Here is a 24,034-nt window from a genome sequence, read left to right as displayed (position 1 = left end):
CTACTAACCAAACCAGGGGTACAGAAATTTACTGCTCTAAATTAGAAAGGAATTTTTCTTTTTAATTTAGCTTCTGAGTAAGACAACACACTTATATTTTAGGAAACCGACAGCACAAATTATATATCTAAAATTAATCACAATACTTTAAAATCTAGTTTAGACCATTCAACAAAATATGGCTCAGACCAATTTTTCCCCAAAGAAAAACTTTTTTTTAAAAACCTATTAATCCTACAGAGCTTATTAGTAGCTGCTTCTCCATAGCTTTAATTACAAAACATTATTTTGATTGAGATCTGAGTCCAGGTTTTATTTTATTCACAGCCATGCTGAGGCTTGAAGTTGTCTAGTCAGTTATTTGGTTAAAGAGAAGTACTGCCTGCTCATTTTCTTTAGTTTAACAGCAGGCTCTCGAACTGCCATACTCTGTTCAAGTGCTAACCCATGATACCCTGCTGTGTTCCATACACAGTTTCCATTTTTGCTTACACATTTCTGCCAGATTTGTCTAATAATCAAGAAAAGTCATAAGAAATGAGGAAAATAAGAAGCAGGGAAGAGGAGACAGTTGATTTACTGCCTTCCCTTCTTCCTTATTTCCTAAAAGCCCTTACATTTATTAGGGATTGTCTTGATCTTTAGACAAATACGGCACAAACATGGACACATGTGCATACACATGTACAAGGAATGTATATAGTGGTGACCAAGTGCAATAGTACAGATAAACATTTTTAATGGGGTATTGTTTCTTGTATACACAACAGTAAAAGGCATGTCCTCTTAATAACTCAACTCTGATGAGCACGGAGCAACCATGCAGCTTGTTCTCAACCATCAGGCTGCAGTCATAGCCAGGGACTCTGAGTGATGTACAAAGGACATAGATTCCCTGATTGTGTAAGAGAGCCCATTAGCATGACACGGCTAAATCCACCGCCCTTCCCCACCCACCCCAGCAGACTCTGCCACATTCCTGGTATTTTGTCTTTCTTCTTGCTGCGTCCGAGACAAATATATTTTTGTTTAAATACATTAACCCTAAATACTGCACACAGATATAAATTCTGTTTTAGCACAGTTCAGCTTTTACTTGGAGGACCTATGATCTGACCATGCTCAGCGTGAGTGTCATCTTTGTATTTAAATCTAGGGCTGGGAATTGAAAGATCACTTATTTATCTGTATCCCAGAAGCTATAGCATGGTGGAAACCCTCAAGGCAAAATAAATTGTGATGAATTAAAACTGAGGAAGCGCATCCTTAACTTTTACAATCACCTCACTTTTGAAAGCTTAATATTTCATGCCCAGTGTTGAATTAACACTTTTCTATATATTGGAGGGAAAAAAATTCCCACGGGTCAAGTCCCTCAGACACACACGCCAATTAGAAATAGTGTATAATTTTGAGGGCAACTGCAGTAAAATATTTCCTGACTGGAAAAAAGTTAGTGATATTGTTATATAATGTCCAAATTTGGAAGCATGATCTACATAATTCTTTCTGGGGTGGGTTTTAAATTTCTATGATCTCACAAACTATTTCTGACATTCAGCAACAAAAACGTCATTTCTATACGAAGTAATCTCTATTGAAAACCAGAATCATCTCCAGGTTATGAACACACAAGTCAGTTGAGACCAAGATGCAGCAGGATAAAAATGCATTTCACCCCCACAGCCCAACACATTTCCCAAGTTTACAATAAATATTTCAGTAATCTCTGGTGAAGTATTAGCACTGGCTCTACCTTACACTGTGAGAGGGAGGGGGATGAGCAAGATCTTACTGGTCCCTCATGGAGGAGAGCACTTCCAAGCCAGTAAAAAGAAAAAAAAGGAACATATTTAAAAAAATCAAGTTGGCACTGTCTTTTTAAACTAAATTTTAAAAACCCAGAAACCAATGGGGACTGTCTAGAAACAGAAAGGTATATCTTGATTTTTGCTTTTAAACCAGTTTTCAAAAAATTAACTTGTTTCTGTTTTCTGGAAAGACCCTTTGGGGAAAAGCTACCATGTATGCTTTGGCCAAATACTCCCCGTCTGTGAGAATGACTGCATGCTCCCTTTTCATTTTCAACTGCTCTTTTGTTGCTCCTGTTACTCTCAAAGAGGGCCTGGAGTAAAACATACATAGGAGCAATCCCCAGATCAGTGCATGAAAGTGACGGCATCATGCTAGAACATGAGGAAGGAAGTGCAACTGATCAAACACAAAAGATTGAAGCTGACTGTACACTAAGTGCTGTCAACTGAATAAGAGAAAAACTAAAGAAAAAAGGAAATTTGTTTTTTTTATTTACAAAAGCAATAATCTGAGCTGTTAGAAACATGATTTTTAAAAGCTGACTGTGTCCCTTTAAGATCGTATTGCATGACTGGCCTAGTAGCGTAACAATAAACACACCAAAATCAGGCGTAGGAACAGATTTGAAAATCTAATTTACTACACCAGTGAGACTAAGCACTACATAGTGTTGCTACCTTTGGTCTCCTGGGGGAGGATATGCCATGGTAAAAAGAGCACTCCAGCTGACCTATTCAACAGCGGAACGGGCAACAAGCATGGTTCCTTCAATCTGTATAGCAGGTGCCACACTTTGTCATCAAGAAAAAAAAGGGATAAAAATATAAACAAAAAACAACAGATATTCTTCAGAGAATAAACAAGATTTATTTAAATTACCCTTTTAAGCTGCTGGGGTCAGGGAATGAGTCTTTTAGTAAACTCTGTAAATTGCCACATAAACCTACAGTGTTATGTAAATAATATATAAAAATGAGTTATTCCCAAATCTAATCCAGTTGAGACAATGGAGAAAACCGAATAAATTTCTGATGCTTCTGTAGGGGACAATTTGACTTTTAAGCAATGTCCCTTTGGCTCCATCTTGCTGAAAGCACATTAAATATGCTTTTTTTTTTTGATGGCGTCACGTTAAATTAGCATTTAGCATAACAGTCTTTAAGAAGGATAACTGTAAATATGAAATATATCCTTTTTCAAAGTTAAAAGGCTCAAACTCCAGTGTCAGTTTCATTTGGAATTACATCCATTGCTTTGCCATATTAGAAAGTTCCTCCTCTACACTTGAATCCCAGACAGTGCCATGTATATGTTACAGTTTGCACTCATTTTATGAGTAATACCCGTGGCAGACCTGTATAAATTCAGTTGCTTTTGCTGGTGTTAAACACACCAGAAACATGGAACAAATGAACCACAAAACTTTTTATATTGCATGCTCACGACTTATGAAATGATTGACAACAGAAACAAAAACAGAAAACATCTGGAAATGGCGGGAGGATACAGGGCTTTTGCAGAGCTCCAGTTCTCTTATACTACTCCACTCAGAAATACATATAATTCCTATTTTGAATTTAACCCAAGCGGGGGGACAGTAGACATCTTCATTTTTTGATCCAAATAAACATCAAACTCCTTTCAAATTACCCAGCATAGTTTGTTCTACTATAATACTATGTGATAGTATAAAGTGAAAATACAAATAAAACCCAATTCTATTCCAACCATTTTTCAACTATAAACACACTTAATTATTGTGCATAGAAGCGTATACACCTCTCCATTTCTACACGTTTCTTTATTCTAACTAATATTTGTTACAATTATTATTTATACAAGGTAGAGTTCTCAGACCCAATTGTGCTCTTTTAGCACGGTATACCCTATTTTGCTGATTGCCATAACTTACACACAGTAAAAGACAACCCTCACACCAAAGCCTTTAGTCTTAGGACAGGTTTCAGAGTAACAGCCGTGTTAGTCTGTCTTCGCAAAAAGAAACGGAGTACTTGTGGCACCTTAGAGACTAACTAATTTATTTGAGCATGAGCTTTCGTGAGCTACAGCTCACTTCATCAGATGCATACCGTGGAAACTGCAGAAGACATTATATACACACAGAGACCATGAAACAATACCTCCTCCCACCCCACTGTCCTGCTGGTAATAGCTTATCTAAAGTGATCATCAAGTTGGGCCATTTCCAGCACAAATCCGACAGTGACTTTAATGGGTTTATTGATATACTTAAGTTAAATGTGTGCATAAGTACTTGTAGAATCAGGGCCTAAATTAAGGCATGACACACTAAGTGGGTCCAACAAACAATCAGAGGGGAGAGGAGGGGAGAATAAGATTAGAAAAATGCCAAGAGTGATAGGACTGTGTAAATGGGCTACATGCAGAATTTGCAGGAAGTTTTCATTTAGTAAAAGAACAAAAATATGTTTTTAAAATAATAGTAATACCTGCTGGCCTAGCCAATTCTGGGTCACAGTTTATTTTAGTGATCATGGTAGAAGCAAGTCTTAAGGAGGGATGTGGAGGACTACAGTGTGGTGGTTTAACAGATTAGTTCAGGGAAGGTGTTCCATATATAAAAGGTGGCACAGAAGAAACCACCTATGAACTAGCAGGAGAAGAGAACTAACAAGAGATGGAGGTTAGCATCATTTGCCATCTTTTAGAACTTAAATTTTGAATGGACCTAAGGGTGTATGAGTGTATGTGTGTACAGTAGCAGTCCAAGATACGGGTGGTCGGGACTATAGTAGTCAACCCAGGAGATAAAGCCTGGATGAGAGTATTTAAATTTGTTTTATTTTTGTATGGTAAGAGAGAACACAGAGAAATCATACATATATTCACAAGTATGGTTTTTATTAATACCTATTAGGCTTTAAACAGGGAACAAGAAAAATACAATAATCTTCAATAGTTTTCTCTCTTAATGCTGCAAAACTAAAGCCAAATTCTCATCCCTCATGCAAAGGCAAAATTAAATGGACTCACAGAATCTTCCTCCCAATGCGCATAAAGCAACTAGGTAGCTTCTCCAACAACCAAACTGTAGTAATAGTACCTGCCCTACACTGAGGTTTTAGCTAGTGGATCCACATATACACTTGGATCCAGGTATAGACACTGACTACACCCCAGTTGTCCCATAGGGCTTTCACAGATGTGCTATAAAGCAGGTCTCAGTGGTGTGTAGAAGATGGAATCCTCTACGGCCTTTATTCAATCTGCACCAGCAAATCATGGTGGCTCCACTGTTTTTAGGGCCTTATGTAATTGTAGGATTTATTCCCATTTTTCATTAATAACATTTGTTCTCAAAGTTGATTTGGCAAATGCCCAACCCAATAGGATCAACTGTATTTATGTATGTTCACCCAGGTATAGAAAGTTGTATTAAGGGATTATGAAAGGCAAATATAAAATCTTCAGCTTATTAAATGATTAGACAAAAGTGTGTGTCTAAAGAATAACCTCTAAAATAGTATGTTTCCTCATTCTAGAACTTCAGAGGTTTAGGAGCCTGCTTCCTATCTGCCCTTTTTTCCTCTTAAGTTCAAGGAATATTGATGCCTTGTCAAAAAATGACTTCAATGACACAAAAGCAACCTACTGGAAACATTTTAAAACTATACTAAATATATTAATCTTACCATTTCCAGTAATGTCTTATATCAGGCCAATTAGAACAATCCAGTTGAAAAAAAAAATAAACATTTCAGAAGAAAAAGATAATTCAAAACCATCCTAGTGAACAGAACGCCTTCACAGGCAAACACACACAGTAATAATAGAAAGGGGGTGGGGGGAATCTCTTAAGTTTCCCTCAAATACATTAGATATTCTCTGCAAATGTGTGAAACTGTATTTAAAAACACAGTACTAAGGCCAAAATGAGTTTCAACGTTTAAAGTGGTAACTAAGACAAATTTCTTTTGAGAGAAGTTTGATTTGCTGAAAGTCTATGCTAACAAGAGAGGAAATGAAAAGAAAATAAATGGTCCAAATTCATTCCCAGTGTAACTTTGCTGATTCTAGTGGAGTTACACCAGGAAAAATTTGGTCTCATACATCTCATCAACCAGAAAGTTCAGTCTCATACAAAAAAGAACACATTTACTCACATAAAAAGTTAAAGGAAGGCCCATTTATTAAGGGCTATGACTAACAATAAAAGGCAAAACCCAGATGAATCTTCAAATTACACCTTGAAAGTCTATATTGTAAAAAACAAAATTAGATTTAATAAATCTTAGCATTAACAGAAAATTAAAAATCTGTATGTCTATTCATTATTTATTGATGGAAAGACTTATTTTGAAAAGTTAATGAGTAGAATTTCTGCATGGATAGAAATTTGGCACAGAAATGAGAATCAAGACATTGTCAATGACATATTCTAGATTTTACAGCAGCCTTTACAAGTGATTAACATTTTCTGCTGAAAGTTAATAAACTTTAGAGGTGAGATGGGCTCATGTTTTTGAAAATTCATTGTGAGACTGTACTTAAATGTAACAAGTGGCTCTAAAATAGTGGCTTTCCTCTGTGGATCACAAAGTAGATAAAATAAAATACTGTTGAACAAACTAAGAGCCACCTATTACTTTGAAAAACATTTTTAAACAGTGTACAGTTCTAATTTTCATATAGCTTCTTATTTGTAGATTCCACAAAGTTTTATATATACAGACTAGCAAAATAATCAGATTTTGTAAGAATTATACAATTCTCAAGGCTTTATTTTAATGTGAACAAAACCTTTAATGAGAAATGGCTTACAATGTGATGAGTGAAATATCAAAATAGTCTCATAAATGCTTAAAAACAATAAAAACTTGTTCAACCTATTTTAAATTCTGGTTTTAAAACTTAAATTATATTCTGTTAAAATGTATTTGATATTATTCCAGTTAGAAACTTGAAGAAAAAAAGTATTTAATTGAAAATCTAATGTAATAAAAGATGTTATCACAATCAGCGAAAATCCATAAAATTCAAGCTCAAAGTTGATTGACAACCCTTAGCTTTCTCTTGGTTGTTGGATGTTTATTACAACCTTGTTATTTATTGCAGTTTTTAAAGTTTAATCTACATGTATTTAAGAGGAAAACTTTAACTATTAAAGATATAACTTGACAACAATGCCATCTAGTGTACATTTTAAATTAGCATGATGTGTTTGTTTTTAAAATATTTATCCTGTAACATACCACAGAGAGCTAGGGAGGGAAATATGCTATGTACAAATTGTATGTCTAAAATTGATGAAGGGTTATATGACAGCAAGGATATCTTAAGTGTTCAATACCTAACACTGAGGTTTGTTGGTGGTGGTTTTTTGTGTTTTTGTTTTGTTTTTGGCAGGCGGGGGTTAGAAGGATGTAAAAATCTAACTATAATTAAGCATATTAGAACTTATTCCCTCGAAGATGCAGCTCTGGCTCAAACAGAAAAAGCACAAGGAAAACCAGTTTTTGAAAGCAAATGATAAGAGGCAACTTAAGAGGAATAAAAGAGGAAAGCAGGAAAGTAATAGAGATTTATAGTGATCCTCAAAGGTGAAGGTGAGAGTGTTGAGAATAAGGTTTATAATATGAAGCTAGCTTCAACGTTAACAATGGAGCAGCTATTGCTGCCTGATAAATCCAAACTGCTAATGAAAACTGTAGGTTTCTTTCTGTACACCATATACTATAATTATGCTGCCATCTACTGAAATGTTATTTCATTAAGTATTTAGGATTGTGTATAGGATAGTTAAAAACAGGTACTTGAAGACAATATTCGATAAAGATAATCAATAAGGTTCCACTGAAAAGGAGCCAAGATACAAAGATGTGCATATAACAACAAACACCTTGTGTGATCTTTCACTGCTGGAACCCATAACCTTTCCCCGTACCTTTTGTTGACCATTACCCATTGCTGTATTACAGTAAAGGATGCCTTAATTTAAGAACATAAGAACAGCAATACTGGGTCAGACCAAAGGTCCATCTAGCCCAGTATCCTGTCTTCCGACAGTGGCCAATGCCCAGAGGGAATGAACAGAACAGGAAATCATCAAGTGATCCATCCCCTGTCGTCCATTCCCAAACAGAGGCGAGTGACACCATCCCTGCCCATCCTGGCTAACAGCCATTAATGGACCTAACCTCCATGAATTTATCTAGTTCTTTTTTGAACCCTGTTATAGTCTTGGCCTTCACAACATTCTCTGGTAAGGAGTTCCACAGGTTGACTGTGCGTTGTGTGAAAAAATACTTCCTTTTGTTCGTTTGAAACCTGCTGCCTATTAATTTAATTTGGTGACTCGTAGTTCTTGTGTTATGAGAAGGAATAACCAACCTTATTTACTTTCTAAACACCGGTCATGGTTCTATAGACCTGTATCATATCCCCCCTTAGTAGTCTCTTTTCCAAGCTGAAAAGTCCCAGTCTTATTAAGCTGTTCCATACCCCTAATCATTTTTGTTGCCCTTTTCTGAACCTTTTCCAATTCCAATATATCTTCTTTGAGATGGGGCAACCACATCTGCACACAGTATTCAAGATGTAGGCATACCATGGATTTATATAGAGGAAATATGATATTTTCTATGTTATTATTTATCCCTTTCTTAATGATTCACAAGATTGTGTTAGCTTTTTCGACTGCCGCTGTACCTTGAGCGGATATTTTCAGAGAACTATCCACAATGACTCCAAGATCTGTTTCTTGAATGGAAAACGCTAATTTAAACCTCATCATTTTATATGTATAGTTGGGATTATGTTTTCCAATGTGAATTACTATACATTTATCACCAGTGAATTTCATCTGCCATTTTGTTGCCCAGGCACCCAGTTCTGAGAGATCCTTTTGTATGTCTTTGCAGTTTGCTTGGGACTTAACTATCTTGAGTAGTTTTATATCATCTTCAAATTTTGCCACCTCACTGTTTACCCCTTTTTCCAGATCATGTATTAATATGTTGAATAGAACTGGGCCCAGTACAGACCCCTAGAGGACACCACTATTTACCTCTCTCCATTCTGAAAACTGACCATTTATTCCTTCCCTTTGTTTCCTATCTTTTAACCAGTTAGCAGTCCATGAGAGAACCTTGCCTCTTATCCCATGACTGCTTACTTTGCTTAAGGGCCTTTGGTGAGGGACCATGTCAAATGCTTTCTGAAAATCTAAATACAATATATCCACTGGATCCCCTTGTCCACATGCTTGTTGACCCTCTCAGAGGCATGATTTCCCTGTACAAAAACCATGTTGACTATTCCCCAACAAATTATGTTCATCTATGTGTCTGACAGTTTTGTTCTTAACTATAGTTTGCCCGGTACTGAAGTCAGGATTAACGGCCTTTGCAATTGCCAGGGTCACCTCTGGAGCCCTTTTTAAAAATTGGCTTCACATTTGCTATCCTCCAGTCATTTGGTACAAAAGCTGATTTAAACGATAGGTTACAGATGACAGTTAGTAGTCCTGCAATTTCACATTTGAGTTCCTTCAGAACTCTTGGGTGAATACCATCTGGTCCTGGTGACTTATTACTGTTTAGTTTATCAATTTGTTCCAAAACCTCCTCTAGTGACACCTCAAGCTGGGAAAGTTCCTCAGATTTGTCACCTAAAAGGAATAGCTCAGGTTTGGGAATCTCCCTCACATCCTAAACAGTGAAGACCAATGCAAAGAATTCATTTAGTTTCTCCACAATGGCCTTATTGTCCTTGAGAACTCCTTTAGCATCTCAATCGTCCAGTGGCCCCACTAGTTATTTAGCAGGCTTCCTGCTTCTGATGTACTTAAACCATTTTTTGCTATGACTTTTTGAGTTTATGGCTAGCTGTTGTTCAAATTCTTTTTTGGCCTTCCTAATTATATTTTTACACTTGATTTGCCAGAGTTTATGCTCCTTTCTATTTTCTTTATTAGGATTTAACTTCCACTTTTTAAAAGGACACTTTTTTGCCTCTCACTGCTTCTTTTATTTTGTTGTTTAGCCACAGTGGCTCTTTTTTGGTTCTCTTATGTTTTTTAATTTGGGGTATTCATTTAAGTTGAGACTCTTATTATGGTGTCTTTAAAAAAAAGTTTCTATGCAGCTTACAGGGATTTTACTTTTGGTGCTGTATCTTAATTTCTGTTTAACTAACCTTCTCATTTTTGTGTAGCTCCTCTTTCAGAAGTTAAATGCTACAGTGTTGGGCTGCTGAGATGTTTTCCTTGCCACAGCGATGTTAAATTTAATTATAGTATGGTCACTATTACCAAGCGGTCCAGCTACATTCACTGCTTGAACCTGATTCTGTGCTCCACTTAGCACTAAATCAAGAATTGCCTCCCCCTCCTGTTGGTTCTCGGACTAGCTGCTCCAAGAAGCAGTCATTTAAGGTGTCAAGAAACTATCTCTGTATCCCTTCCTGAGGTGATATGTACCCAGTCAATATGAGGATAGTTGAAATCCCCCATTATTATCGAGTTTTTTATTTTAATAGCCTCTCATCTCCCTGAGTATTTTACAGTCACTATCACCATCCTAGTCAGGTGGTCTGGAATATATCCCTACTGCTATATTCTTATTATTCAAGCATGGAATTACTATCCATAGACCATCTATGGTACAGTTTTGGTTCATTTAAGTTTTTTAGTTCATTTGAGTCTATGCTTTCTTTCACATATAGTGCCACTCCCCCACCATCATGACCTGTTCTGTTCTTCTGATATATTTCGTAACCTGGTATTACCGTGTCCCATTGATTATCCTCATTTCACCAAGTTTCTGTGATGTCTATTATATCAATATCGTCATTTAATATGAGGCACTCTAGTTCGCCCATCTTATTATTTAGACTTCTAGCATTGTATATAAGCACTTTAAAAACTTGTCACTTTTTAGCTGTCTGCCATTACATGATGTAATTGAATGGGACTTTTTTTCTTCTGGCTGTCATGATCCTCCAAACACTTACATACATATTTAACTTTAAGCATGCAAGTAATCTAATTGACTTCAACTAAGTCCGTGCTGGCACAGAGACCCACCAGTGCAGATTACATTCCAGAATCCAGGAAGTTAGCAATTAAAATGTTTCAGAGCTTTATAGAGATGGATTTTTTAATTCATAATTGATGAAGAAAAAAAATTATCCAGAATCTTAGGTTTAAACTGCTGACTTACAGTTCATTTCTCATTAGATGACAGAAAGCACTTTTTACCAGGGGATTAACTATACTGCAAAGTCAAAACATCCCAAGCTTATGATTACTTTTGAGAGAACACAGTAAATCTTTTCAGAAGTTCCAGGCAATTTAAAAATACAACAAAAAACCCAAGTAAATCTGTACTCACCTGGGAAAATATATTTGCAGTTGGAGCAACTTTGTTGTCCACAATACTGTATAATATTGCTAACAATCTGTCCAGGGGGAATGGCTTTGGCCCAAGGAGGTGATTACTGGTCTGTAAGAGAGAAGGCATTCAATTAAATGGATTTTTCTGGAGCACAGCACCACGGGATCTTATTTATTATACTTATTAGTCTTTAGGTGGCAATTTATTTACAGTATCCCTTCTCAAAGGCCCACAGCCACTGTATGGAAAACATTCAGTAGATACACAGCTCTGAATTTACACAAACAGAGACCCATTTAACCTGGCAGGTGTCCAAAATGCTTTACGCATAATTAAGAACACATTTAGGACATAAAACAATTTTGTCAAATATATATAGTGTTAAAGGTAAAAGAAGAATTATTATTTAGTCCTAAGGACAGAAGTTGGCAGACTACATTTCACGGCATTCTCAAGTTGTAAACAGCTTTATTTTATTATTTATTGGTGTTAGTGTGCTAGGATCCTTCATGTGAATGTTCTACAGTCCCTAGTTGTAGCTAATGTTGCAAAAGGGAAAAAATTCTATTTTCTCACAGATCTTCAGTTTCCTGTCAGTCATAAAGAGCCCAACTCACCTAGGACTCAATTGTGCCATGCTTATTCAGATTCAGCAGTATCATGGGACTACTCAGGGAGCAAGGTACAACCCTCACTACGGGTAACAGAATTGAGTGCTAAACAATGTAAGTCAGTTTTATCCCAATTAAGAACTGTTTTAACAAGAGCTTCTGTACCTGATGCTTACTCTTCACTTATCATAAAAATCATAATACCACTGTCACACAGAATAGTGACTTCAATAGAAGAATACGACATCTAAAATAAAAAAAAAAAACTGTTTTCCTGCAAGATGTTTATAAACAAAAAAAGGGGGAGGGGAAAAGAAAGATATAGAAAATAAGAGTTGTCTCTAGCAAAAAAAAAAGTCCTAAATTTCCCATGTTAATGGGTCCTTCAGGAACTAGAGAATTTTTTTTTTTTTAAAACACACTAAACTGTTATATAGAATTGTCTAGGTACTTATAGCAGGGAGAGTACATACATCAGAGCACCTCACAAAAAATTATCTTCACAACATCTCTGTAAGCACCTCTCTATATTACAGATGGAGAGCGGATGCAGAGAGATCAATGACTTCAAGATTGCATAGGAAGTCTGTGGCAGAGCCGGTGACTGAAAGTAGATTTTGAATCCCAGGTCAGTGCCTTAGCCACAAGACCATTTTTCCCCTCTCCTAACACTATTAAATACAAAAGTGGGCAGTGTGATTAACTCTGATTTAAAAAACAAAAACCCCAATAAACAAGTCACCCAGAGCACAAGTACTGGATTTGATTTATTGTTATTGTCATCACATAACCTACTACACACCCACACAATCAGAAGCTATATTTGCCAGGCAAGTGGCTCTTAGAAGTCTATTAGCCTCAAATATGTTGTTACTTTAAACATATAAATACATAAAGAGAACATTTTGTATATTTTGCTTATTGAACACAAGTGCTTTATTGGCATTTTTATTTCCAAGAGGTCCATCCATTAAGGAGATTCTACTAGGAATTTTACTTTAGTCACGTTCTCAGAGTCAGTACCTTAACCTAAGCCCCTTTACTTAGAGCAGTGGTTCTCAAAGCTGGTCCACCGCTTGTTCAGGGAAAGCCCTTGGTGGGCAGGACCAGTTTGTTTCCCTGCCGCGTCCGCAGGTTCCGCCAATCGCAGCTCCCGCTGTCCGCGGTTCGTCGCTCCAGGCCAATGGGGGCTGCGGGAAGAGGCGCGGGCCAAGGGACATGCTGGCCACCCTTCCCGCAGCCCCCATTGGCCTGGAGTGGCAAACTGCGGCCATTGGGAGCCAAAAATCAGCTGATCCTGCAGATGCGACAGGTAAACAAACCGGTCCATCCCACCAGGGGCTTTCCCTGAACAAGCAGTGGACCGGCTTTGAGAACCACTGACTTAGAGCAACCACATTAGTTTTTATACATTCCAATGGTAATTGTGCTAAAAATAATTTCAATTTTAAACAATTTAAGAGTCTCAAAGTCATGTTATAAAACCCAAACAATGCTGCAATGAATTAATTTGACATCTATATCATAAAAGCACTCAGGTAGCATTTTGAGCAATCCTCCCAATACTTCCCCCCAAAAGAGAACATTTTAAAGAGGAGGAAAAATGGGGTAGATGGGATAAATGATTTGGCCCCAGAGACAATTAGTGTCAGAGCCAGAAGTAGAACTCAGGAGATCCTGGCAACATCTAATCTCTCAAACTACTGTCGTGACATCCTTTTAGTTTAGGATGTCATTTGAATAACTTGATGGAATTGTTTCTTTTTAATGTAGTGCAGGTCACCTAGCTCCTTATTACAGGCCTGTCTCTCTTCTTTTAGGATTTGAATAAAGTCAGTAACATTACTTTTACTTTAACTCCTTCCAGTAAAGAAAAATCATCATCACCAGTAGTCACAGGAGCTTTGTAATTGCTTGCCCTATGTTGCATCTAAAAGTTTCAAGTTCTCCTGGGGAGTAGGATTAACTGTGGAAGCTGGAAAGAAAGAAGCTTTCCTGAGCACAATACTGAAATTAGCTATGAAATTCTGCTCTGAGACTAACTCCAAGAGACCATCATTATACAGGATTTTCTAAAATTAGGAATATACCCAAGAAGCTGTAATGCTCTCTAGATTTCAGTATGAATGGAATAAGAATTAGGGTCAGGTCCAGGGGTGAGGCTGGCAGCAAGTATGTGTAGACGGGTGGGAGAGAGGAGAAGTGAACGCTTGTTCCTATATTCTTGACAGGAATGATTGAGGTACATGCCATACAAAAACAAAATTAGTGAAGGAAGCCCTTGTTTAAGATGGTCTGTATCAGGAATGCAGGCAGGTGGGGATGCACCAATGTCAAAGAGTAACTTTCACTTTATTTTTTTAAGTATGTATATACATATACTTTAATTAGCTAACAGCAATAATTAGAGTACAAAGATTTGCGTAACCACTGTACAGATACTTCTCAACAGTACTGGGAATTCACAAGTCTCTCTACTGTGACTGACTCCCATACTTTGAAGTTTCAGACTATTTAGTAGAAACAGTACCTTGTGAAAAAGCCCCATAATTTAATAGGGATGGAATTAAATAAGATCCTTTCAAAAGGATTTCAAAAGCAGTTTATAGAATTCTGTAGCAGAAACTATTAAAATTCCCATACGCATAGTTTAGAAATTTTCAAGTCTCATTTCTATAAGACTTTTGTACAAGGAGCTAAGCAGAAAAACTTCATTATATATGAAATACTTAAAAACTTATAAAAGACACTTTCCCTTTCAGAATTTTTTATACTTTTTTCTTTGTATTCTTTTTAAAAGCTCTTCTGATTCATTTTGCTCTTTCCCAGCTTTCTTCACCACAAACACCTTGTACTTTCTTCCCTGAAAAGCTCCCTCCACTTCAACTAAGGCTTTTCTCCTAGTTGGCATTACTTGTGTTTACATTCTTCTTTTACAGTGGAAGATTCCCTACCTCTCGGTTATTTATTTGACTTAACTCTCTGATCACACCACAAAGTTTACACCGCTTCACAAAACCCGATCAATGTACCCAAGCGTTAAGATTTCTTAAAGGAGTGACAGCCTGATGTATTCAAAAAGAACAGAAGCTCAACCAGGACCCATCAGGTTTAGATCTACCTCATTTCTGTGTGGGGAAAAGGGAATGGGCTCTTAACCTCACGTGGCTGGGGATTTCATGCTCTCACCATGCTACTACAGTTCTCTCTTTTCTGAGCCAGCCAACATGTTTGAACTCCCTCAACTGACAAAGAGGGGGCATTTTAAATTGGAAGATTGACACAACAGGAGTCTATCACACTGGAACTGGATGAGAGGTACAGCACCAAAAGCCAATAGAAAATTGAGGGTATGTTTACACTACCCGCCAGATCACGATAAATCGACCCCCAAGCATTCTCCCGTCGACTCCTGTACTCCACCGCTGCGAGAGGCGCAGGCGGAGTCGACGGGGGAGTGGCAGCAGTCGACTCACCACAGTAAAGACACCGAGGTAAGTAGGTCTAAGTATGTCGACTTCAGCTACGTGATTCACGTAGCTGAAGTTGCGTAACTCAGATCAATTCCCCCCCTCCCCGCAGTGTAGACCAGGACTCAGTCTCAAAGACAACACCTGACATACTTGAACATACAAAGTATGCTTAGGGAGATGCTGCAGTTGCAGCTCTATCTGGCAGAACTCTCAGTAGGGCTTGCAGTATCAGTCTATCAGTTACCTAGAAAGGGGTATGTCTTACATAAGCAGAAGTGGGAGGTTTGCTTGTTCTAGAAAAAAAATTATGGCCTAATAGACTGAATAAGGAATTAGGAATCAAGATCTCCTAAATTTTTAGTCTGGCTCTGCCCCTGACTCCTGGTGCCCTTAGATAAGCCACTTAGGGAAAAATTCTTTGCTGGTGTAAACTAGCAAAGCTCAACTACAGTCAGTGAACCTCCATGAGTTTACATCAAAGACTGGGCCTTCGATCTGTGTGTCTCATTTTCCTCACCTGTAAAATGGGAATACCTACCAACCAATGTTTACACCTATGTAAGGGACTTGGTCAAAGAATAATATGTGAAATGTAATGTGAGAAACAGGATACTGCAATTGCTCCGGAAAGCCACTTAAAGTGTTGCATAGATCAGATTAAATACAGATTAAATACAGATTAAACCCTAGGATACACTTCTCAGTTTCTTATATGGAACCATCTCAACCCAGGAGCTGAAGTTTAGTATCAAGGGAACACATTCAACTCCAAGCTATTTTCCATACAGTAAAGGTGTTTTCTCAATTCTAATAAATGGAATTATGTAGAATACTTTTAGGGGCTCCAAACAGAGATTCTAATTAGAATCAGTCTTACTTTGAAGCTAAATACTGCAAGGAAGTAGCTTGAATCCCAGGAATTAGATCACTCAAGTCTTAAGAGCAGCTTCCTATACTAGCAAAGCAAGGCTTGCAGTCTGATTCAATGGTGGCTAGAAAAAAATGTCACCCCATACCAATGCTCTAGCCAAACAAAAAACAAACAAAAAAAAAAAACAATTTTAGGTACACGTGGCAATGTTCAATGTAAATGGTAATTCAAAAGGTTCATTTTAATTTGAGAGAAAGAATTCTTCCTTTAAAAAATATGTTTCTGGTCATGACATGTGCTAGATTAACCATTCAAACTGGTAAGAGTCCGCTATTTATCTGAAAGTCATTTATGTTGTGGGCAGCAACAAAAGCTTCTTCAATCCACACCACTCACGTGCCTCAACCCTACTGTAGGGTAACACTTATGCTGTGTCTACACTATGAGGTAGGGGTGCGATTCCCAGCTTGCGTACACAATCACTGAGCTAACAAGAGTATGAATAGTGAAACCACAATAGCAGAGGAGGCAGCAGCACAGCTTAGCCATGCTGAGACCCAGGGACATCTTGGTGTCAACTGGCAGAGGGGTGAATAAGGTTTAGAAGGCTCCACTGCATCTGACATCTCCAAAATAAGAGTGCCAAACGGTGGCATGGGAGGTCTCAATACACTGGTCATTTTAGTCACTGAAATATATGAATGAATAATATTTAATACTTATTCAGACGGGAATTATGTTCTTAAAGCCTTGAAGTTAAAAGCAGGTCACCAGGAGGTGACTGGCCTTGGACAAATTCATTCGGGCAGGGGATTGGAGATTCATCTCTTTTTGTTTGGTCACGTGTGAATTGTGCATCGTCTCTCTCACAAGGTAAGCCTATCAGCATGCGGAGCCAGATGCTAATTAAAAGACTGCAAGGTCAAAAAGAGGGAGGCCACAGGGAAGAACAATCAGCAGGCGATGCCCTGATTATGAATAATGATCAAAAAGCTATTTTGATATATCTGGGACTGAAAAGAGGACAATGTGATTTGTCTCATGAATGGAAGATCACAGCCAAGCCTGGATGAAATACACCAGAAGGACTTTGGATCAATTTTTGTTCTATATGATAGGACAATGTCTTGTTAATTAAATATAGGCTTTAGAAAGTGTTACGATTTTATATGTAACCGTTTCCATTAATTTTACTTGCTTTTTCTTGAGTCTGTATTTCTTTGTTAATGTTTTGTTATTCCTACAAACATATATAAGTACTGTGTGCTGAGTGGAGTGGTGATCCTGAAGTGTAACCGGTAAGCTGGTGTACACTATTCCTTTGGGAGCAGTGGATCTGTGAATTCAGAGTGTCCAGTGGAACAGGGGCAGACACTCCAGGGGGACACTTGCAGTGCTCAGAGGTTGCAGTATACCTTATCGTTACCTGTAAAGACAGAGCAGGGCCTGCAGAGGCCTGGAAGGCAGTGCTTGTATTGCCAGAGGCTAGTAGTGTTGGGGAACTGACCCACAGTAGGCGCAGATAAGGCTTCCTTGTCATAAGGGAAGGTGCCTCACAACTCTGGGCGTCCCCAGGAAGTGTCACGTGCCAAGTGCGTCCTGACCAGTTTCAGGCTTGTTTGTACTCGATGAGAGGTAGTGCAAGTATGTGTATGAGAGCTGGGAACCACATCTCTAGTTTGTGCTACAGATGCAGTCATAGAGAAGTTTAAATCTACATGCTAATACTGCTAATAAGTGCGTGCCAGTTAGTGACAAGCTAACAGGCAGAGGCTAACAAACCCTGGAAGTAAGCAAAGGTTTAAATAAGTGAAAACAGAAATAGGCAGGGGCTTTATTGAAAAAAATTGAAAATAGGAAAAGAATTTGTAAAAAACAAAACAGAAAAAAGGTAATTGACTCAATCAGCAATTTGTGCACTAACTAGTTTATGTCACTTCATGATCTTGTCACTGTTACATTGACCTCCTTCCTCTTCTTACTCCATGTTACACTCACTTTTTGCATCTTGTTTTACATTAGATTGTAAAATCTTTGGTGGCATGGACCACATCTTACTATGTGTTTGCACAGCACCTGTGGGTGCTTAAATAAACAAACAAACAAATAGAAATAAAATATTTATAAATATAAAACTTTTTTTTTAAATGCAAGTACATCTGTCCACTAGGGATTAGACAGAGACATCAATCCATCTCCAATAAACTATGACGCTAATGGTGCTAGCCCTTGGTCACAGTCAGTCAATATGAATCCAATTCAAAATAGAGACCATGAACTGGAGGGCTCTATGTCCCATCATCAAATCTCTGGTTATCCAGCTGCTTTGTGTTCCTGCCTTTCCCCATCTTGCCACCTTAAATGAGATATTATTGCCTATAGGAAAGAGAGCAAGGCACCTCCTGCAGCTGGAGGGGAAGGATGAAGATTTGGGCTGTGATGCAGTATTTATTCATTCCTGTTTCTCTTTCCCTCCCACAAGACCTGTGATCACAACTTGAGATGTGGATGTTTTTCAGGGTAGAGAACAGTCCTGAAAATAATTAGAATCTTTGAAAATCCTCTGGAGTTCACATGCCAGAGACAAGACACATGAGAGTTCTATAACTAAAGGATACTTGTTTTCTATGGAGTTAAGGATTTACAAGATAGATGTTAATATAAATAAGTTTCTTAACATTTCACATCATTCTAGACAGGTGAAATTATGTGGATTAAGAATTTTTTTTTTTTCAATATACCAATTTACACATGTTACTCAGTCATAGGATCAAATTCTCTTCTAGCGTACACTGGTGCAACTCCACTGAAATCCATGCAGTTACAACAACTTATTTGGGTAAAGGGTATGGCGACTATTCTTTAAATCCTTTCTCCTGATGGAATAATTACAAATTTCCTTAAGGAACATACATTTTCCTTACACACAAAAGACAAGCAGTCAAACTTTAACCCTGAGTGACTAAAGTTAGGTTCCTAAATCCATATTTAGGCACCTAAAAGTGGTCTGATTTTCAAAGCTCCTGAACATCTAACTAACAGTGGGGTTTACGTGTACCATGACTAAGGTGAAGATTTTGTCATGTTATTTTTCGTGAAAGTCACAGACAGGTCACGGGCAACAAACAAAAATTAATGAAAGCCTTGACCTGTCTGTGAGTTTTGCTGCTGCGGTTCCATGGTTTCTCCCACTACAGTAGTGGCTGGGACCTGTAGGGTTCCCCCTCTGCCCACAGCGGCTGAGAGCTTTGGGAAACATGGTCACCCTGGAGAGAAAATGGGGCACCCCATCCGCTCATCCGAGGTGTCCCCTCCCCCTAAGCAAGGCTGTCGCCAATCATTGGAACCCTGAGGCGGGCCCCTTCAGGAGTCTGTCACCTGTGGCTAGAACTTCGCAGGAGACCCCCACCCCGTCACTTGCTGCTGCTGTCAACTGTTGCTGGAACCCTGCCAGGGCCCCACTGGCTGTCTGTTCCAGAGTCCTGCCGCCCCTGGGTCTGAAGCAGAGAATGTCATGGAGGTCTCTGGAAGTCACGGATTCTGTGACTTCCATGACCTCTGTGACATAAACATAGCCTTAACTATGACCTTCTAAATACCAAGTCCCATATTTAGCTAATACATCAGTGCCTATTCAATTAATTTTATACCTAAATATGGATTTGGGAGCCAAACTTGAGGCACCAGATTTGAAGATTTTGGCCTATTGTTCCTCTCACATTGTATGTGCACAGAATTTTGTCCATAAAGTTTAAACTTAGTCTCAGACATAAAAAAGAGGATGAAGCAATGGGTCTCTGCTTTTCTAACATGAGCCACATCAGTATTTTTTTTTTTATAAGCAAAACCACTGCACCACTTCACATCTGAAGGAAAAGTGGTATTGGTTTAAAAAAGTAGAAACATGAGAAATGTACAAACTGATGTTATCTAACAAGACCAGAAGTGATCTCCACTACATGATTGTAATTAAATGTAATGCGTGTCCTCTTAAAACAAAAATATGTCTTAATAATTACAACACCTTGTATGAAAAGTAAACATCAAGTAAACCAATAAACTAGAGATTATAGCAGGCAATGCTCTTGTATGCTCTTTAAATCATACATTCAGGTGGCAAGGGGAAAATATATAGCCGCTACTACAGGTGAAAGCAGTATTTAGTTGTGAGTGAGGATTGAAAGCTAAATAAATACCTTTTCATGTTTTTTCAAAAAGTTTGTCTTCTTGATTTTCCCATGATGCTGTAAACATAGAAGCAAAATATGAGCAAATATGACAGCAAAAAGTTACAATGTTATATAACTTGAATAGGGTGGGAAAAAAAATCAACGAACGTACAACTGTTCATTACATATTTATAGTAATGTACTACTACCATAGTTCTGCCTACTTATCACATGCCAATTAGTTATCTTTGTCCTTAACAGCATACTGCTTATTCAGTACCTAACACACTCTAGGCATAACTTCTTGGCTCCCTCATATATAAACTGTGTGAACATTGGGTGAAAACTTTCACCCTGCGGTGTTGCGATGTTTGTAAAGTGGTTTACTGGGGGGGGGGGGGGGGGAGGGGGAATGTACAAATTTAAAAATCAGAAAATTAAATACTTAGCCATCAGAAAATAAATTAATTTGACACTAATCAGAAGAGGCAGAGAGCCATTTCTATGAGTCTCCTTCCACCTCACCCCATCCCGTGCCTCAAAATCAGCTTGAGAAAAGGCCATAGTGTGTTTCCTTTGTCTTTCTAGAAATGGGAAAGCGGCTGCCCCTTGATCTTTAAATGCATCCAGTTTGCACCTACATCATTTTTGAAGTCTATACAAGGAACTCAGTTTTATTTCGTTTATATTTAAGATGACAACAGGATAGCCACAAAATAAAGCAATAAAGTGTCAAAAAGAGGCCAACATACAGGATGTGAAGGTCACGTCAAGAGTAGACAGGTAAAAATGTAACTGGAATAAAGAAAGTAGCTGATGTCCTGGGAGCAGATAAAATTCATCTAGAAGGATTGTGTTGAGGGAGAAAGGATTGGATCAAGGAAGGGCAAAGCACAGGGGCTGAGGAAGAAATAAGGAATTGATGGAGGGGTAAGGGAAAGATAATTGGAGTTTTTAAAATTACCTGGATTGCAGGTGGTGGGTTATATGAATTATACTGTTGCAGTTGAGTAGTTACATTAAAATCTTATTTGTAATATATTTTTAAGTAAGCAGCCTTGACATAACAGTACATAGATAGGCATCCATTTTAGCATTAGTATAAAGTACAAAATACACACGTACACACTTCTTAAAATAAATTCTAAGCAGATTTTCAATATGGTATGCAATAGAACAAGACCATTTTTTCTTTCAATCCTACTTTGCACAAAACGGTGACCTCCTGTCAACTGTTATCCTTTTTCAAAAGGGCACTTAAAATGTTTTAAGAGATTTTAAGGGAAAAATTGTACGTTACATTGTACTGGAATTTTCTTTCAACTCATGACATCACTGGGATTTATTATTTTGATGTTGTAATTGTTTGTCAACATTCTGCTGCTTTTAATTTGCAACATTGTCTCAATTTATCTACAGTGGTAACTATTTTAATAATAGTAGTATCACCTTCAATGATTCAACAACGTTCCTTTGGTTCACACCTGTTTAATTATGAGACTTTGGTTAATGATTCCAATATAAAGTTTTTTGCCCAAATCCCATCAGATCTCATTACAATTCCAACCATAAGTTCTCTTTCTACAGCTCCCAGGACACATTGACACAGGATTAGAAAGCTTCTCCCAAAGTGCTATTTGTTCTAGCTTTTGAGATATTGCTAATTTGTGAACTTGGCCTTAACACCTGATTAAGTGCTCTCAGGCGATACTTGTGGTAGAAATGGTGGTTATTCATGCTTTATCAATGATTGACAAGATATTTAACTTGACTAATTAAAAAGCCAACAAATTTATTACATGGCCTCACACTTCAAAGGTCTTTGAGGAGCATGTTCCAACTATGCATTTCACTGCACTGAAGAGAAGCACAGTATGCCCATACACAGGGACTGAAGGACTGGAGCCTGATTTCAGACATGCTACAATGACGGAGATAAATAAAGCCATATCTTTTCACCACTCATAATTTCCTTGTTCTTTTTAGTATATATAAATAAAATAAATGCTTTTGTTGACTTATTTCCCACAGTTAAATTTAGATCCTGAGGAGAGAGAGAAGTCCGCATGAAATCAGAAGTTAAAACAGTGGAGTTATTATTCAGCAAGTAAGTTCTTCCAGTGATATTTCTCTTCCCAAATGTTAGAAATGAAATATTTGGCTATGTACACATATCTGTAAATTATCGTTACAAATAATTCTCTCCTCTTCTGAAGTACATACAAAATGATACAGACCAATGTGAAACATTTAGTTTTCATTATGGGCACATATAACCACCATAAAAAATGAACACCACGTCCAAGTTTATTACTTAATTAGTATATCATCACTAAGGACTCCAGTATATGTATCTCAGAACATGGACAGTATATTTATAGGTTTTGCGATGGAGGGGGGATAAAAAAAGATTTCTTAAAGAATTAGCAAGCTTCTATCCCTCAGTGTTCTCACTCTCCAATTTCTTATCCTTGCCTACAACACCTACATTTTACAATATAAAAACCGTTACAGCTACTAATATAAATGGTAAGCATAACTGCTCAAACACTTTGCTTTTTGTTGCAACCTTTTCCTCTCCTCCGCCGTCTGTATCTTGTCAAATTAAGGCCTCTATTCTCCAGACAGATGTACTAGTGCAAACCCTTCAGATCCACATGGAATTCTGCTCTCTTCCATGGGATTCAAACTGTGAATAATAGTACACACCAGCGCATCGATTTGCAGGATCACAAATACTTCAGGGAAGGGGACTATGTCACCTTATAAAAGCCATGCAAGACAATAGTGCTACATACATATTATGTATATTTTAATTATCAGAACAGTTCATTTTTCATATTAAACATCAGTAATGATGTGACAATTGTCAACATACCACAATATGTGATCCAAAGTCACAGTTTTATTCAAACCAAATAAATAAGATACAAAAGAGAACTGAAAGTAAATGACCTAAAGGAGTTCTGACCTGAGAGAAGAAGTACACATGACTCTGGCATACAGCAGTAAGAAAAAATACATAGTAGTTACCTTAAGGAAGAACCTCTTATCTGTCCTGGCAGGATTGTAGGATGCAAGGTATGCAGCTATTAGAAGGAATTTGGAGTAATAAGGAAGTTCTACGTGAGCATGTGCAGAAAGTCCTATAAAAACAAACACAGTTTATGAGTCACTGAGGGAGCATTCTAACTGTGAGAGGCTTAAAATTAGACCAGTAAGTTTTGTTCTGGTTCTCAAGGGCAAACATATTGCAGCATTCCTCTTCTCTGCCTGCTCCATTCCTGTAAGTCAGCAGAGATGGATATTTGCTACAATCTGGGTATCCCAAGAGTAAAGCAGGCAGTGCTGTGGAACAATGTGACATGCATAGGTAGCCCTTGAATCAAAACAAAACCAGCACTCAGTTTGCTGGTGGACTGCCCTAGGGCTCCCAGGCATTACGGTAATACAAAGATTAAATAAATACAGCAACAGACGAAAATTTCCTTCAATATCCAGGGGAAACCTCATTGAATGTATGTATCATTGTGGGATAGGGTTTGTACGTAATTCCATGGAGGACAGGGACAACAGCCCTCCAGGGACAGTGGGTGATTATTAGGCAAATTTACTCAGCTACCACCACCTGGAGAAAGACTCACATATACTGGTTCAAACTGGATTCTCCAGGAACCAGCAGGCATAGAAAGGATTTTTCGATGAACAGCCTGAGTTT

General features: G+C 37.8%; 1 protein-coding gene across 4 annotated transcripts in view; it reads right to left on the bottom strand.

The window, feature by feature from the left end:
- The window catches only part of ORC5 (origin recognition complex subunit 5), a 120,570-nt gene that overhangs the window by 56,886 nt on the left and 39,650 nt on the right, over window positions 1-24,034 (bottom strand). For all 4 annotated transcript variants that reach the window (XM_077835770.1, XM_077835788.1, XM_077835780.1 and 1 more), the window contains exons 11-13: window positions 23,350-23,462; window positions 20,344-20,391; window positions 11,190-11,300 (exon numbers count right to left, since the gene is read on the bottom strand). In XM_077835770.1, the coding sequence (XP_077691896.1) occupies window positions 11,190-11,300; window positions 20,344-20,391; window positions 23,350-23,462 (272 nt within the window). The remainder of the gene's footprint in view (window positions 1-11,189; window positions 11,301-20,343; window positions 20,392-23,349; window positions 23,463-24,034) is intronic.

This window comes from Eretmochelys imbricata, chromosome 1 (assembly GCF_965152235.1).
Source record: "Eretmochelys imbricata isolate rEreImb1 chromosome 1, rEreImb1.hap1, whole genome shotgun sequence".
Classification (NCBI taxonomy): Eukaryota; Metazoa; Chordata; order Testudines; family Cheloniidae; genus Eretmochelys; species Eretmochelys imbricata.
The sequence above is the reverse complement of the archived record's forward strand: the minus strand, read 5'-3'. Positions and strand labels throughout refer to the sequence as shown.